Source organism: Gossypium raimondii, unplaced genomic scaffold, assembly GCF_025698545.1.
Source record: "Gossypium raimondii isolate GPD5lz unplaced genomic scaffold, ASM2569854v1 Contig00322, whole genome shotgun sequence".
Classification (NCBI taxonomy): Eukaryota; Viridiplantae; Streptophyta; class Magnoliopsida; order Malvales; family Malvaceae; genus Gossypium; species Gossypium raimondii.
Window position 1 is genome coordinate 6103 of NW_026291422.1, and position 19155 is coordinate 25257.

The following is a 19155-nucleotide window of genomic DNA, read 5'->3' on the forward strand; positions in this document are numbered from 1 at the left end:
CTGGGAGCGGGGAAGAGATCGCGCTAGAACTCTTTAAAGCAATTCAGCAATCATGGTGCTCGGTAATCGTTTTTTCACGAACTTATGCCTTTTCAAGTTGGTGCTTGGAGGAGCTTGCTGAGATTATTAAACAACATAACAACGACGGCCATAAAGTGTTTCCAATTTTTTACGATGTTGATCCATCTGATTTAAGAAAACAGAAGGGAAAAGTTGAAGAAGCCTTTGCAAAACATGAAGAGAGATATAAGGAAGATAGAGAAAAGATCCAAAGGTGGCCAAATGCTTTGAGGGAAGTGGCTGACGTCAGGGATGGCATTTAAATAACAGGTCATTCTTTCTTCTCTATTTTCTAGTTTTTGGATATATATATATATATATATGTATGTATGTATAACATTTTTTTCTAATCCAGTGTGTTTAATTGAAAAGTGTCATATTTCAATAAAAGAGCAAATTTTATCTTCTGGCTCCGCAACAGATCTTGCTTTCTTATTCTTGGTTCTTGTTTGCTTCCAAACTATATTATGTTTCATGATTCATTGAAAAAGAAAGTGCATTCGAAACATATCACTGAAAACATTAAAATTTCTTCTTTTTAGGCATGAATCTGAATTTATTGGAGACATTGTTAAGAAGATATCAGCAAAACTATGTCGGACATATCCAGTTACTCAGAGCGACTTGGTTGGTATTAGTGAACGCTTGGAGGATTTGTATTTGAAAATAAACATTGGGGAAGATGATGTCCGCGTTATAGGAATTTGCGGAATGGGTGGCATCGGTAAAACGACACTCGCAAGAGTTGCTTACACTCAAATGTCACCTCATTTTGAAGGTAAAAGCTTTATTGCTGATATTCGAGAAGTTTCAGACAAATGCGGACTAGTTTCTTTACAGAAACAACTTCTTTCACAGATCTTTCATGGTGAATGCTTCAACTTTTTCAATGTTCATGAAGGAAATAAAATAATTAGCCATAGGTTGTCTCACAAAAAGGTTCTTGTTGTTCTTGATAATGTTGATAAAATACAACACCTAAAATGCTTGGTTGGAAGGCATGATTGGTTCGGATTAGGGAGTAGAATCATTGTAACAACAAGAGACGAACATTTGCTTCGATGTTGCCAAGTTAATGATGTGTATATGCCCACAACATTGAATCCCAAAGATGCGCTTCAACTTTTCAGTCTGAAAGCTTTTCATAGTGATACAGTGCAGAAAGATGATTTCATTGAGCTTTCTAAACATGTTGTAAATTATGCTGGTGGACTCCCTTTAGCTCTTGAAGTTTTTGGTTCCTTTTTGTGCGGTAGAGATGCGACTCAATGGAGAAGTGCGATTGAAAGACTTAAAAGAGATTCTAATAAAGAAATTCTCGATAAACTTCGAATCAGTTTTGATGGACTGGAAGAAAGGGAGAAGAATATATTTTTAGATATAGCATGCTTCTTTAACGGGGAGAAGAAAGATTTTTTAATGAAAGTATTGGATAGTTGTGAGTTTTTCCCCGATATTGGAATTGATGTTCTCATTAAGAAATCTTTAATAAAAGTCGATGATGGCAACCAATATTTGTGGATGCATAGCTTGTTGCAAGAAATGGGAAGAACAATTGTTAAAGAAAAATGTGTTGATGAACCTGGAAAACGTTGCAGATTGTGGGAGGAAATGGACGTCCATCATGTCCTAACAAAAAACACAGTAAGTCATTCAACAAAAGTTACATACTATTTCTTTTCTATCGTACATTATTCACCATTTATTTTATTTTCTTATTATGCATTCTTGATCTTTTTAGGCTACTGAAATGATTGAAGGTATAATCATCGATAATAAAAAGTAAGAAGACACATATAAACTTATATCTACGTTACTGTAAATAATTATTATTTCAATCTTTCAATGTTTAATTATGAAATTTATATAGCAACATATTTACTTTTTCAAAAGAATCAAAAGAGAAATGTATATATTTTGAAATATTAATGGTGTATTTTTTGTGAAGATTAATGGTATATATTTAATGTACTAAAAGTATATATCAACAATTAGATTATAACATGTCATCAATTTTTTAAATGCAAATGGTTTCATTTTTAATTATGTGTCATTGTTTGGTTCATTAACTTGTAAATTATGCATTGTTTTTTGATCAAATATAAATCAACATATTAATTCAATTTTTTATGATTAGGTAATTTAACATCGGATGCGATTGTTAGATATAAGTATCTCTTTAATATGAGTATATTCAAAAAATTTAAAATTATTTTTTCACGTATTTGAAAGGTTTTAAAGGATCATATCTTAATACTCATATACTGAATATGCATTAGATATAAGTATTGGATAGGAGTACTTAAAAAACAATATTGATGCAACAATTCTTTTTAGATACCGAATGTTTTTCTATATTTTGAAGCTCACTTTTGTTTTGCTCATGGATATTAGGGAATCAAACAAGATGCTCAATTTGAGTGTGGATACCTTCTTGAAGATGAAAAAACTGAGATTGCTCAAAGTGCTTTGACTTTCAAATTGTGATGATCTCAAATATCTTTCTAATGAACTACGATTTTTAAATTGGACAGGATACCCTTTAAGATACTTGCCTTTAAGTTTTCAACCGGGCAGCCTTGTCTCACTTCTTTTACCATATAATCACATTCAACAACTATGGAAGGGAAATAGAGTAAGAATTAACTCATCTTATCCTTGTGTTTTAGCTCATTTTAATATAAATTATTAAAATTAAGGTAAAACAACAAAAAAAAAACAAAAAATGAGCATTATTACGTTTTCACATTTGTTTCTAATTTATTATGGTCTTGAGAATTGCACATTAAAATGATACAAATCAAATTTATCTCCAAATTATTTCATATATTTATATTAAAAAAATTCCATTTATCCGCTTTCATGATAATTTAATTTTAAATCTAAATTTATTTACTTAAAATTATATTATTGCGCTAACATATATTAATATAATGGATTACGTGATGTGACAGGTTGTTACAAAGGAGGTTGTCATCATGGAGCACTTGAAGATCGTGTGTTGTAGGGTCCATTATGGTATTCATTTAGGCGGTATGGAGTTGTTATGCACAAATGAGTCCTATTGATTGCTCAAGAGAATGTTCACACTGAAAAGCGAGTTGCTAGACCATGGTGAGCAAGTAGCTAAGTATAGTAGGCTAGGAGGTAGATCAATTGAGGGCAATCCGGATGAGTGGGTAGATGTAGGACATTCTCTATTGTCTAGATGGAGTCTCCTAGATGTGCCATGTGTCAGGCCCGGGTGATAGGTATAACAAAAGTTCATGTACAAATATTTGTCTTGCTTTTGCCAGTAGTCTTGTTTTTGCAAATATTTTTAGGGATAGATTTATCTTCTTCCCTTTCAGTTTAGTAAATACTTAGTTTTCTTATTGATTTTGCCCTCATTTTGGACTCTCGGGATTGGTTTTCTTATCATGTTAGTTGCTTACAGTCACTTTAGATATGTCGGTATGCAGGAGTGAGTGTTTGTGGTATCTTTATTTTTCTCGAATTGTATGGTCCCATTCATGAATGAATTAATTTTTCTTTCACTTTTCTTCATATGATAAAAATCCTATACATTAAATTAATAAATTGTATTCATACATAAAATATTATGATAGTGAGTAAATATAAGTTATTTGAGTCTGCACCTAATGAACATTTTAAATGCTTCAAATAGAACTTAATCATATAAAAGGCAAAATGTGAGGGACCGAATTTAAAATAACGCATTGTCCTCTCTGGACAGGTGTCACCAAATACTCCTTTAATATATAGTTATATAGACAATTATATGATTATGTAAATGAAAGTAAAAGACAAACCGTCCAACACTTTACTTATTACTTAGAATTATTGTAGGCTCCATTTTGTCAACACCCACCTTCTTGGATTCTTCCTGGAAAGAACATGCATCACCCAAAACATGTACATATCTCAAATGTTGATAACATTGTTTTTATACCATTTAAAATTTTATTCACTTAATTCATTCTTTTTACATAACCGAAATGTGTATATTTTGATTGGTTTTATCTTTTTTATTAAAATTTTATTTGTAGGTTGAAGATGAAGCAAATTAAAACAAAATTGTGAGACAAGAATGGAGACGAAGCAAGTAATGATAAAATGAGAATCCTTTAATAAGGATCGATCATAATTTCAACTGAGTTAAAATTATTATTTTTTATTGGAGACCAACTTATGTGTTCAATTTAATCAGTTAAAACTGTTTTATATATTTGAAAGATTAAATATAAATCCTTAAAGGTACTTAAATAGATTTAATCTCTTCTAATAAAGTATCATTTAAATTTCATGGCTTGAAGTAGAAATAATATTATTCCAACTCCTCAGTTTATATTTTTTTATAAAATATTTATGTTTAGACATTTATTTTTAATATTTATTCAAATATGAATATAAAGTATGCACTAATATTCCATTAGAAAATCTTTTGTGCGTAAGACACTTATTCATATTTTTTTCTTTTAAAAAATTCAATAGATTCATTTATCTCTCCTCGCTGGACCTCCAGCTGGTTTCGCCATTATAATCTGCAGACATTGAATCCACGGCATTACTGAGCTTAGTGGAAGAAAATGTTGGGAAAATGAAATACAGATGCGATCCTAAGCAACAAATACAGCTTTGTATGAGAACCTAATCCCATCACATTACTTATATATATTGGCATATTGTATATGTATTTCATGTTTACATTACTTATATATTATAATATATTTTATATAGTTTGTCATAGTTATTCAATATACTCGTTTTATTGTTTATGTTTGAGGCTTGTGACTATCCTCCTAATAATATTTGAATCCGCATTCATTCTTTAAAAATATAATGTGACTTACCACTACACTCAATATTTATATTCATCTTGTATTTTACATAATTTTTCATATTCATTTAATATGTATATTTACATTGTTTTTTCTTGAAGGACTATAAATTTAAATAAAATTTGACATGGTAATAATTTATTTTACGTGAGAGTTTAACATATTTGTTATTTGTGTCATGTATATATAATCCTGATGGCGAGAACTATGTGTTTTAATTATTTTATATTATTTTATTATGTAGGTCTTAAAATATTGAGATAAATCTCAAAATTATACATTAACTTTGATTCAATGTCAATTTAATAAATGAGCTTTGATTTAGTGTAATTATACACGTGGAACTTTGATTTTAATTCAAATGGATACATGAAATGTAACACCCTTACCCGTATTCAACACGAAATATTGTATGAGGCATTACGAACACATACACTTGTAAGCGTATTTAACCGAGTTATAAAATTTCATCTAAATTAAAATTTTCAAAATTATTAACATACTTTTATAACTCTTCACAATATATCCTCAAAATATTATAATCATAATAAATAGGGTCTCGAGACCCGATACATACTCATGCAATTCAATACTTCATTTCTATTTCATTCAATTCGCAATTTCTCGTGCTCACAATTTAAATCATATCACTAGCAATTTCCATTTAATTCACATACAATTCAATGTCACTAAGTTTAACATTAATACGTATTTACCATTTAACCCAACGTTTATCGATTATACCATTCATTAACACATTTATAAAATTCTAAATTTTGTAATGAAAATATCACTTTAGCTTAAATAATAGCATCATCCCGGTATAAATACACAACCACTTATCCATTTGCTTTAATTCATTGGGTCCATTTGTCACTTACCATCCTTAATCAAATTAGGGAACAGTTACGGAAAATTGAGTACTTCACTTTCACTTTGCCATAGTATAACTATGGTCTTGGTATGATCACTTATCACTTGTCTCGATCGATAAGTGTAGTAAGCTATCACTTATCACTTTCCACTTTGTCTCTTGATCAGATAAGTGTAGCCGAAGCTATCACTTATCACTTTGTCACTTGATCAGATAAGTGTAGCTAATGCTACCACTTATCACTTTCCACTTTGTCTCTTGATCAGATAAGTGTAGCTAAAGCTATCACTTATCACTTTGTCACTTGATCAGATAAGTGTAGCTAACGCTACCACTCATCACTTTGTCACTTGATCAGATAAGTGTAGCTAAAGCTACCACTTATCACTTTGTTACTTGATCAGAAGTACTCAAATCCGGCGTTCCGCTTAATTTGATCATTTATTCGGTTTTAGCATTGTTATTTTATTCTCAATTCATCAACAAATATATCTCATCATACATTATATAATTCATGAAATTAACATGTAATCATTAAATTTCAGCCATATGAACTTACTATTTTATTACCTTTCCACACTCGTTTCCTATGCATATCACACAAGATATAAACATATCATTCAACCATAGTTGCAAGCTGGTGTATTTAAACATAACTCTTTTTGGAACTATCCACATGATAAACCATTTCAATGCATAACTTATAAATTTAACGTGGCATAATTCAGCCACTACTTGGCCAAAGCCTAAGCATGTATACCAAATATGATAGCCAAATACACATATAGCATAAGCATTATAAGCATGGATGAGCACAACACTTATTAATGTACCACACTTACCAACATGTGTTAATTCATAAACCATTCATGACATTACTTCATGCCCAATCATATACCAAATATGCTATTCACACATACTATGAAACTTTATTTTCACACATAAGCTTAAACCACGTCCAATAATGCACAAATATAAGCATCATTTCTATTTCATCATTTTTCAATTATAATCAAACTTATGACAAATTATACACAAATCATTCATATATTTTCCAATTTTCCTCCTCCTCCTCTCCATTCCACATCCTTGATGTGCATAACACACTTAAACAACATTAACTATAATTTCACTATTCACTCACATGTATATTCAAAGCTGTTTATCCGAGTCAGAGTCACTAAATTATTTTTACCCAGAGCTACAGAACTCAAAATTAAGATCCGTAAATTTTCCCTGAAACTAGACTCACATATCTTCTTACCATAAAATTTTCAGAATTTTTGGTTCAGCCATATAGTACAGTTTATTCTTTAAATTTTCCCTGTTTTGCTGTCTGACAGTTCCGACTACTCTTCACTAAAATTAATTATCTCATTATACAAAATTTGGATGATGTTTCAGTTTGTTTTTTATGAAAAGAGACTCATTAAGGATTCTAACCATATAAATTATAACTCATAATAACTTTTGTACAATTTTAATGATTTTCCAAAGTCAGAACAGGGGAACCGAATTCATTCTGACCTTGTCTCATAAAATCTATTATATCTCTTTATTTACAATTTCATTGCTTACACGTTTCTTTTATAAGAAACTAGACTCAATAAGATTTAATTTCATATTTTATTCATTCTCTAATTCTTTCTCTACAATTTTGGTGATTTTTAAAGTTAGACTACTGCTGCTGTCCAAAACTATTTTAGTGCATGATGTTAATTACCATTTTTCCCCAAATTTCACAGTTTATACAATTCGGTCCTTTCTCAATTAACCCCTCAATTGATCTAATTTTCTCAATTAATACTTTACCTAGACATTATAAATTATTTCACAACTATTGAAATTCAGAATTTCCACATATAACTCTAACTTCAAACTCTTTTACTATTAGGTCCCAAACATTCACTTTCTATTCAATTCTTTCAATAAAATCAGCATATTCAATAAAATCAGCATATGAACAATTTAAAGCTCTAATTCCATGCTAATTCATCATATAATTCCAGCACATATTCATATCAACTTTGAACTTATTTCATAAAATCAAAACTAATGAATTCAACAAGTGGGCCTAGTTGTAAAAGTCATAAAAATACAAAATTTCAAGAAATGATCAAGAATTGAACTTACTTGCAGTAAAAATATGAAGAACCAGCTTGAAGAAACCCTTTCATGGTGTTTTAGCTGATGAGAATGCAGAAAAAGTGAAGAGAAATCTAGATAATTCCACTTTGGTCCTAACTTTATTAAGCAAATTTTGCAATATTCCAATTTTGCCCTTAATTCTCTTTACTTTCTGCTGATTTCATGCCTTTGCCGTCCAGCCCAAATAGACCTTGGGTCTATTTTCCTTTTAAGCCCTCTTCCTTTTATCATTTAAGCTATTTAATCATTTCCTATAATTTTGCATTTGTTACAATTTAGTCCTTTTTGTTCAATTAATTATCAGAACTTTAAAATTTCTTAACGAAACTTTAATACTAACTTCTCAACACTCCATAAATATTTATAAAAATATTTATGGCTCTGTTTAAAATCTCCGAGGTCTCAATACCTCGTTTTCGATTCTAATTATTTTAATATTTATTTCTAGTGCACTATTCACTATTTCAAAATTTTCCTAACTTCACATTTAACTTATACTCACTATACATCAATTTATATTTATATTGGATAAATATAATTGTATGTGTATGTAATATATTAACATAAAATGATACCATATCAATAATTTGTGAGAATTGGATACAAATCAAAATTTCATATATAAAATTGCACATTAGACCAAAGTTCATGTATAGTTTTGAGATTTATCCCCAAATTATTTCATATATTTATATTAAAAAATTCCATTTATCCTCTTTCATAATAATTTAATTTTAAATCTAAATTTATTTACTTAAAATTATATTATTACGCTAACATATATTACTATAATGGATTACGTGATGTGACAGGTTGTTACAAAGGAGGTTGCCATCGTGGAGCACTAGAAGATCGTGTGTTGTGGGGTCCATTATGGTATTCATTTAGGCGGTACGGAGTTGTTATGCACAAATGAGTCCTATTGATTGCTCAAGAGAATGTTCACACTGAAAAGCGAGTTGCTAGACCATGGTGAGCAAGTAGCTAAGTAAAAGGGGAAGTGTTTCCCATATAAGCAACTGGTCTATAGTAGGCTAGGAGGTAGATTGATTGAGGGCAATCTAGATGAGTGGGTAGATGTAGGACATTCTCTATTGTCTAGATGGAGTCTCCTAGATGTGTCATGTGTTAGGCCCGGGTGATAGGTATAACAAAAGTTCATGTACAAGTATTAGTCTTGCTTTTGCCAATAGTCTTGTTTTAATTTGCAAGTATTTTTAGGGATAGATTTATAGTCTTCCCTTTCAGTTTAGTAAATACTTAGTTTTCTTGCTGATTTTGCCCTTACTTTGGACTCTCAGGATTGGTTTTCTTATCATGTTATTTGCTTATAGTCACTTTAGATATATCGTGTTTGAGTCGTGACAAAATCAGTTGTCAACATACTATAATGTTCTATTCTTAGTATGTTGAAGTCTTTGTTTGTGTTGATGGAACTTGTCCATTATCAGTGACAATGAGTGTTTGTTGTATCTTTATTTTCTCCGAATTGTGTGGTCCCATTCATGAAATAAATGAATTAATTTTTCTTTCACTTTTCTTCATATGATATAAATTGTATAATATATAAAATAAATGAAAAACAATATATGATAAACTTAAAAATTGGTCGAGTTGAGTTGAGCTTGAGCTTTGAATATTAAAGCCTAAATCCAACTCATATTTTAAACGAGTCTAATTTACCCAAACCCAATTTAAGCATAATATTTTTGTCCAAATCCTCTTAAATTTTGAATGAGCTTTTGGACTTGAACGATTTACTCTTGAACAAATCTGATATTTTTTAAATATTTTATACAACATTATTCGAGTCATATTTTGAATAAAATCTTTTGTAATAGAATGGCTTGCTACTATGGATGGTGGAACCAGGGTTTGCTGAATTTACTACCTCCACACCATATCCATAGAAACTAATAGCATTCCATTATCCACTGCTTATAAAGTAATACCAATATAATAAAATTTATGCTAAAATCAATTTAATGTTTTTTAAATAGGATTTGTAGTCGAATTGGATAGGTTATTAGTTTGTTGGTCCAATGATTAAAAATTATTAAAATTTAAAAAAGTTAAAATAGAGTTTCGATTCATTTAATTTTTCATAGGTTGAATCGGTTCATATCAATTTTCAATCTAATCAATTCAAAATCACTCTTGAACCAATACTCTGTTGGCTTTTGATCTAATCGATCGATCAATCCGATTCAAACAAGACTGAATCAATAGATAAAAGATGAGAATAATTCTTAACAACAACCTGCAAATTATGTGATTAATTATATCTCAAATTGATCCAACATAAAACAGATAAAAAGAAAAGGTTTCAACAACTCTTCCAAAACATATTATGTTTTAATGATCCCACACCATGTTAATGAGTTGTGTACTGCACCTTCCTCGATGGGCAAGCATATTTCCCACATGGGATTCCCACAAGGAATCACAGCTTCTTTACTGCAACAACATGGAAAAAAAAAACTTGATGGAAATAATTTAAGATCAAAATTAAACACCAATATATACACACATAGAAAATAAAGAGAAACTTAGAGCTAACATATATATACACACAGACATACACATACATACATTCGGTATTTCCAGCGTTTTGTCCAGTTCTTCTTCTCTTCTACTTCTTGCATGTAAAAGTAAAATTCCCATGCCGATCACCGGTCCCTGTACAACAAAACTTTAAAAGCAATGAACTATATACATATACGTTAGTTTTTTGATTGGAAATGAGACCCTTTCATTTCTCTTTTCACACACTCGCATTGAACAACAATGGAGGGGAAATAGAGTAAGAATTAGCTCATTGATCCTTGTTTTAGCTTATTTTAAGATGGATGATTGAAATTTGATTATGATAAGAATATAAAAACAAATTTGAGGTTTTCTTTTATGTTTTTTTATTGCTTTTTAAGTATTGTTTTCAACAGCCCATATATAAGTTGAAAGTGATCAACTTTAAAGGGTCCCAAAACCTGATCAATACCCCAGACTTTATAATTGTAGATGTCCATCCATCATTCGGAGTGCTTAAGAGGCTTAAACTTTTGAATTTCAAAGACTGCAGAAGTCTTAGGAGTCTTCCAACCAGAATTGAAGTGAAATCCCTTGAAACATTGATTCTTTGGTGTTGCTCAAAACTTCAAAGGCTTCCAGATATCGATGGGAAAATGAAATGTTTAAAAACTCTTAATCTTTCTGGTTATTATAGAGTTGAAAATTTACCAGAGAATTTGCAGCAAGCGAAGTTTTTAGAAGAGCTCGATTTAAGTGAAACAGCCATAACAGAGCCACCATACTTCACTTTTCAATCTAAAAATCTTAAATTTAGTGGGTTTGGCCTGCCCTACAGGCATTGACTGCCTTAGAGCCACTGACTGCTACAGATTGGCTGAGAACATCAATCCATTAACATTGCTAATTATTAAATACGTAAAATACAAACCGTCCAACATTTTTAATTATTACTTATAATTAAAGTAGACTCCACTTTGCCAACTCTCACCTTCTTGGAAACAACATCCATCGCTCATCTTTGACCCCTATGCTCATATACTTACTTTTTCTAGTTTCTTTGTGGATATTGGGCGATCTATTATCTGATTTTGAACACCAGATTGAGATATTCTTCTCCTTTCATACATCCTCATGTTGTCCTTACCATCAACTTCTTCCTCCATTTCTAAAAAGAAATATGATGTTTTCTTGAGTTTTAGAGGTGAAGTTACTCGCAAAAACTTCACCGATCATCTCTATGCTGCTCTAAAGAGGAGTGGGATCGTCACTTTCAGGGATGATCCAAAGCTGGAGGCCGGCGAAGAGATCGCGCCAGAACTCTTTAAAGCAATTCAGCAATCAAGGTGCTCGGTAATCGTTTTTTCACAAACTTATGCCTTTTCAAGTTGGTGCTTGGAGGAGCTTGCTGAGATTGTTAAACAACATAACAACGACGGCCATAAAGTGTTTCCAATTTTTTACGATGTTGATCCATCTGATTTAAGAAAACAAAAAGGGAAAGTGGAAGAAGCCTTTGCCAGACATGAAGAGAGATACAAAGAAGAAAGTGAGAAGATCCAAAGGTGGCAAAATGCTTTAATTCAAGTGGCTGCAATCGAGGGATGGCATTTAAATAACAGGTAATTCTTTCTTTTCTTCTCTATTTTCTAGTTTTTTGGATATATATATGTATGTATGTATAACTTTTTTTTTTTCTAATCCTATGTGTTTAATTGAAAAGTGTCATATTTCAATAAAAGAGCAAATTTTGTCTTCTGGCTCCGCAACAGATCTTGCTTTCTTATTCTTGGTTCTTGTTTGCTTCCAAACTATATTATGTTTCATGATTCATTGAAAAAGAAAGTGCATTCGAAACATATCAACAAAATTTTACTCAAAACATTAAAATTTCATTTTTTTTAGGCATGAATCAGAATTTATTAGAGACATTGTTATGAAGATATCAGCAAAACTATGTCAGACATATCCAGTTACTCATAGCGACTTGGTTGGTATTATTGAACGCTTGGAGGATTTGTATTTAAAAATAAACATTGGGGAAGATGATGTCCGCGTTATAGGAATTAGCGGAATGGGTGGCATCGGTAAAACGACACTCGCAAGAGTTGCTTACACTCAAATGTCACCTCATTTTGAAGGTAAAAGCTTTATTGCTGATATTCGAGAAGTTTCAGACAAATGCGGACTAGTTTCTTTACAGAAACAACTTCTTTCACAGATCTTTCATGGTGAATGCTTCAACTTCTTTGATGTTCATGAAGGGAGTGACATAATTAGCCATGGGTTGTCTCACAAAAAGGTTCTTGTTGTTCTTGATAATGTTGATAACATACAACACTTAAAATGCTTGGCTGGAAGGCACGATTGGTTCGGATTAGGAAGTAGAATCGTTGTAACAACAAGAGAAGAACATCTGCTTCGATCTTGGCCAGTTGATGATATGTATGAGCCCACAACATTGAATCCCAAAGATGCGCTTCAACTTTTCAGTCTGAAAGCTTTTCATAGTGATACACTGCAGAAAGATGATTTCATTGAGCTTTCTAAACATGTTGTAAATTATGCTGGTGGACTCCCTTTAGCTCTTGAAGTTTTGGGTTCCTTTTTGTGCGGTAGAGATGCGACTTAATGGAGAAGTGCGATTGAAAGACTTAAAAGAGATTCTAATAAAGAAATTCTCGATAAACTTCGAATCAGTTTTGATGGACTGGAAGAAAGGGAGAAGAATATATTTTTAGATATAGCATGCTTCTTCTATGGGGAGAGGAAAGATTTTGTAATCAAAGTATTAGATGGTTGTGAGTTTATTCTTGATATCGAAATTGATGTTCTCATTAAAAATCTCTTGTAAAAGTCGAAAAATACAACAGATATTTGAACATGCATGAATTGTTGCAAGAAATAGGAAGAATAATTGTTAAAGAAAAATGTGTTGATGAACTTGAAAAATGTAGCAGATTGTGGGAGGAAAGGGACGTCCATCATGTCCTAACAAAAAACACAGTAAGTCATTCAACAAAAGTTACATACTATTTCTTTTCAATCCTACATTATTCACCATTTATTTTATTTTCTTATTGTGCATTCTAGATTTTTTAGGCTACAAAAATAATTGAAAGCATAATCATCGATAATAAAAGGTAAGAAGACACACATAAACTTATATAGTACTATAAATAATTATTATTTTTAAATATGATAAAAAAACTATACCAAAAATTTTGACATTCAATATTTCAATGTTTAATTATGAAATTTATCTAGCAACATATTTACTTTTTAAAAGAGAAATGTATGTATTTTTGAAATATTAATGGTATATTTTTTTGAGAAAATTAATGGTATATATTTAATGTACTAAAAGTGTATATCAACAAATTAGGTTATAACATGTCATCAATTTTTTTAATGAAAATGGTTTCATTTTTAATTATGTGTCATTGTTTGGTTCATTAACTTGTAAATTATGCATTGTTTGCTAACCAAATATAAATGAACATATTAATTCAATTTTTAGGATTAGGTAATTTAACATCGGATGTGATTGCTAGACATAAGTATCTCTTTAATATGGGCATATTCAAAAAAATTTAAAATTATTTTTTTACGTATTTAAAAGGTTCTTAAAGGATCATATCTTAGTACCCATATACGAATGTGCATTAAATATAAGTATTGGATACGAGTACTTAAAAAACAATATCGATGCAACATTTCTTTTAGATATTGAATGCTTTTGTATATTTTGAAGCTCATTTTTGTTTTGCTCATGGATATTAGGGAATCGAATAAGATGCTTAATTTGAGTGTGGATACCTTCTTGAAGATGAAAAAACTGAGATTGCTCAAAGTGCTTTGCCTTTCAAATTGTGATGATCTCAAATATCTTTCTAATGAACTACAACTTTTAGATTGGACAGGATACCCTTTAAGATACTTACCTTCAAGCTTTCAACCGGACAACCTTGTCGCATTTCTTTTACCATGTAGTCACATTCAAAAACTATGGAAGGGAAATAGAGTAAGAATTAACTCATCTTATACTTGTGTTTTAGCTTATTTAATTATAAATTATTAAACTTTGATTAAGGTAAAACAAAAAAACAAAAATGAGCATTGTTATGTTTTCTCATTTGTTTCTAATTTATTATAGTCTTCAACATCCCGTGTTTAACTTGAAAATAATGAACCTCAGAGGGTCTCAAAACCTGATCAAGACACCAGACTTCACAACAGCAGCAAATCTTGAAGTTTTGATTTTGGAAGATTGTACCAAATTAGTGGATGTTCATCCATCAATCGGGGTGCTTAAGAGCCTTAAACTATTGAATTTAAGAGATTGCAAAAGTCTTAGGACTCTTCCAACCAAAATTGGAATGGAATCTCTTGAAACATTAATTCTTTCGGGTTGCTCATGTCTTGTAAGATTTCCGGATATTATTGATGGGAAAATGGAATGTCTAAAAACTCTAGATCTTTCCGGTTGTTATAGAGTGGAAAATTTATCGGAGAATTTGAAACAATCGAAGTTTTTGGAAGAGCTCGACTTGAGTGAAACAGCCATAACAGAACCACCATCCTTCATTTTTCAATTTAAAAATCTTAAAGTTCTGTCTTTCAATGGGTGCAAGGGTCCATCATATAAGTTAATACCAAATTTGCCTTCTCTTTTCAAGGTAATCCAAGGAAGAAGGACGAATCCCATGGCTTGGATGTTGCCTTTGTTATCAGGTTTGAGTTCTTTAAGAGAGCTAAAACTAAGGGACTGCAATCTTTGTGAAGGAGATATTCCATCATCAGCATACCTGCATCTCTTACTCGACTCTCGAAGATTGCAAATCTTATATTGTCAAATTGCAACATGTGCACTTTTGGTGAAGCAGATACTCATAGTGATATTTCTGGTCTATCCTCTTTGAGTTATCTTAATGTTAGTGGTAACAATTTCATCAGCATACCTGCATCTCTTACTCGACTCTCAATGCTTCATGAACTTGACTTGTCAAATTGCAACGTGTGCACTCTTGGTGTAGCAGATATTCATAGTGATCTTTCTGGTCTATCCTCCTTGATACATCTTGATCTTAGTGGTAACAAGTTCATCAGCATTCCTTTGGCTCTTACTCAACTTTCCGATAAACTATATCCAATTTCTATGGAGGATAAATGTGGTGACTGTGAAACCAATAATTTATGGACAAGAGATTGCTTAGATAAAAAATGCGATGAGCTTGAGGTGTCTTTCTTGGGATTCGGTAAAAACAATAATTTTCCTTTGCAGGCGAAGAAGTGTGGTGTTAGAATAGTGTATAAGAAAGATTTGGAAGAAACAAAAGAGTTGCAGTGCCATAGCACTCAATCTTCTCCAAATTTTAAACACATCCACCAACACTTTGCTCACAACCATGGATGGGTAAGTAGCACTTCTTGTTGAAGCCATGGCCTGCATTGCAACAAAGAACCAACAGCAACAATTTGGTCAAAGACCAACAGCAGCAAATTGTACAAGTTTAGCTGCTATACTGTTTTGTAGCAAAGAAATGGAGTTGGTTCAATTATAGAATTACTTTTGAATATTTTGTTCCTATGGAACTTAGCCTAAATCTTTGTAATGAGTTAGCTAAGATAGTAGGAAGTTTGTGATGTAATAGCTGGTATGCCACTTTCTTTTATAAACAAGTTGCTATGTTTTAGTATGTATTAAGTAAAGGCGTTAAATTAGTAGGTAATGTCAAATTGTTTGTAACCTTCATATATTCAAAATTTGAATGAAAATATATGACTTGATTACAATTCTTTGCTGAGTTTTTTAGTTCTCTTTTGCTTCCATTCGGTTTGCTTCTTTGTCTGCCATTTATCCAACAAATGGCATCAAGAGCTTCAGTCTTTGAGGGCCTTGGTTGTACCTTGTCATTAAGCAAATTGTATTTGAAACAAAAGAAGAAGAGGTTGTTTTGCTTGCTGAAAAATGAGCTTTACACCACCTCCTCCACATGTCTTTCTTTGGAGAAAATTACAACATCTCGGCGGTGAAAATGAGAACATATCTGCGGGCACATGACACGTGGAATGTTGTTCTCAATGACACGAGCCACCACCACTAAGAGCCAACCCGACCATATCCCAGGTCGAGCGAAGCACAATAAGAAGTGCCAAGAAGTACAAGGCTATGTCGTGCCTTCAAAGTGGAGTCTCGATGTTATTTTCATAAGAATAATGGCTTGTGACACTCCAAACAGGCCTGGATAAACTCAAGGAGGAGTTTGAGTGCGACAAGACCGAACAACAGGTGATCAACATGAGAAGAGACTTTGAAAATCTCAAAATGAAGGACTCGAAACCATCAAGCGATATCTTGTGAGAATCATAGCTCATCAACAACATAAAGCTGCTTGGGGAAGAATTCAGTGACCAAAGAGTGGTTGAGAAGGTCATAACAACCTTGCCAGAGAAGTATGAGGCAAAAATTTCCTCCCTGGAAGATTCAAGGGACTTATCAACGATCCCTTTGGTGAGCTTATAAATGCTCTTTATGCTCAAAGCAGAGAGGGCAAATAGGCGGGAGGACCACTATGAAGGAGCTTTTCAGGAGCTAGGCAGGAAAGCTCAAGTACAAACTTAAATGCCAAAGGCAAGAAGCCTTGGTGAGAAGAAGAAGAAAGAACATCATCAAAAGGAAGTTCCCACCTTGTGTCCATTGCAAGAAGACTACTCATCTTGAGAAATATTTTGATCAGACCGGACATTCAATGCAGAGCACGCAAGCAATTTGGCCACATTGAAAAGGTGCAGAAGAGCAAGTCAAAACACAACCACAATTTCAAAGCCAAGCTCAAGCTGCGAGAAGAGGTTGAAGCACCAGAAGAGCATGTTTTTTCAGCATCATGCTTTGCAAGCTCGAGCAAGGTTAGCAAAATTTGGCTGATTGACCGTGGATGCACCCACCATATGGCTTCTAAGAAGAGTATATTCAAGGAGCTTGACACCACATTCAAGTCCAAAGTCGAATTGGTAATGGTGAGCTCATGAGGCAAAAGGGAAAAGGCAAGGCTTTGATAAGCACCAAGTCGTATTAAAACCATTTCGAGGTTCTCTATGTACGATATTGACCAAAACTTGCTAAGTGTTGGCCTATTGGAGAAAGGCTATTCTCGATTTTTGAAGGCAAGAACTGTTGATCAAAAATGCATTGGTGAAGTGTTAACCAGTGGCTATGCAAGACAGGACTTTCATTGTAAATGTGAATCAGCTTCAGGCTAAGGCATATGCATCTCGATCGATGAGACCGATTTGTAGCCTGAAGGATGGGGCATATGAACTACAATTCACTTGAACATGTTGCACAAAATGGATCAGTCGGTGACATGTCCAAAATCGAGCAAAAGGATCTTTGTATGATGGTCATCATTAGGCAAGCAGACGGATTACCCTTCCAATCAACAAGGCATGGAGAGCACAAGGAAACTTCACTTGTTCATACGAGACATCTGTGGACCAATGAAGACTACCTCCTTAAATGGCGGGTACTTTGTACTCTTCATTGATGATTATTCAAGGTTACATTGGGTAAATTTTTGAAGCATAAGTCGGATGTTTATGACTCTTTACGCAAATTTAAAGCCTTGGTCGAAAACCAAGCAAATTGCAAGACCGAAATGTTTGAGGTCTGACAATGGTTACGAGTATGTATCTCGAAGTTTCAAAAATTGTGTGATGATCTGAATTCAACATCAATTGACTCATGTAACACCACAAGCAAAATGGTGTTTGTGAAAGGAAAAATAGAACGGTCCTTGATATGGCTAGGTGTTTGTTATTTGAGGCTAAAATGCCTAATGTTTTTAAATTTGAAGTTGTGAATCTGTTGTTTATTTGTTGAATAGGCTACCAACTAATGCGATCAAGGGTAAAACACCCTTTGAAGCATGGTTTGGAATGAAACCATCTATCTCACATTTGAAAGTATTTATTTGTCTATGTTTTGTGTTGGTACCGAGGAGAAAAGAACCAAGTTGGACGGAGGTCCATGCAGTGTGTTTGTTGGCTACTGACATGTAAAAAAGGATCTGAGTCTTTGATCCATGACCAAGAAGATTGTAGTGAGTAGAGATGTGAAATTCGATGAAACAAGTAGCTAGAAATGAGATGGAATTGAAGCAAATTTTTGACGGGATCGAATGATGTTGATTTGCGGGAAGTGAAAATGAAGCAATAGCTGAATATGACTATGATGATGAACTGTTTAGAGGCACTAGGACATTAGCAAACATTTATGAAAGATGTGCGATAACTCTAGTAGAGCCTTCATGTTTTGAAGAAGCTGCAAAAGAAAGGTGCTGGCAAGAGGCTATGGAAACTGAATTAAGTATGATTCAGAAGAATGACACTTGGGAGCTTGTGGATAGACCTGAAAACAGAAGAATCATTGGTGTCAAATGGGTCTTTAGGACTAAAAACAATGCTGATGGTACTTTGAACAGACACAAGGCCAGATTGGTTGTGAAAGGGTATAGTCAGCAGCAAGGGGTTGATTTTTCTGAAACCTTTGCACCAGTTGCAAGGTTGGATACTATCAGATTACTGCTTGCTTTGGCAGCTCAAAAGCACTGGAAGGTGTATCATTTGGATGTTAAGTCAGCCTTTTTAAATGGCTTTCTTAATGAAGAAATATTCATTGAGCAACCTGAAGGTTTTGAGGTCCTT

The 19155-nt window shown here is 32.6% G+C and overlaps 2 protein-coding genes across 3 annotated transcripts in view; both read left to right on the plus strand.

The window, feature by feature from the left end:
• Positions 1-527: 527 nt before the first annotated feature.
• The window catches only part of LOC128038854 (TMV resistance protein N-like), a 43459-nt gene continuing 24831 nt past the window's right edge, over positions 528-19155 (plus strand). Inside the window, exons 1-2 of the mRNA XM_052627444.1 lie at positions 528-556; positions 603-1659. Of these exons, the coding sequence (XP_052483404.1) occupies positions 528-556; positions 603-1659 (1086 nt within the window). The remainder of the gene's footprint in view (positions 557-602; positions 1660-19155) is intronic.
• Positions 11430-13337, plus strand: LOC105761497 (disease resistance protein RPV1-like). 2 transcript variants are annotated; one of them, XM_052627448.1, is made up of 3 exons: positions 11430-12071; positions 12355-12590; positions 12671-12824. In XM_052627448.1, exons 1-3 carry the CDS (start codon positions 11584-11586, stop codon positions 12682-12684), a joined length of 738 nt encoding a protein of 245 aa, XP_052483408.1. In that variant the 5' UTR covers positions 11430-11583; the 3' UTR covers positions 12685-12824. The 2 variants fall into 2 exon arrangements, with proteins under 2 accessions (XP_052483408.1, XP_052483407.1); XM_052627447.1 differs by having other exon boundaries at positions 12355-13337.

Coding starts and splice junctions, on each gene's coding strand:
- LOC105761497 (XM_052627447.1), top strand. CDS start 11,584: ATGTTGTCCTTACCATCAACTTCTTCCTCCATTTCTAAAAAGAAATAT. Junction 12,072..12,354: donor GGATGGCATTTAAATAACAG/GTAATTCTTTCT, acceptor CATTTTTTTTAG/GCATGAATCAGAATTTATTA.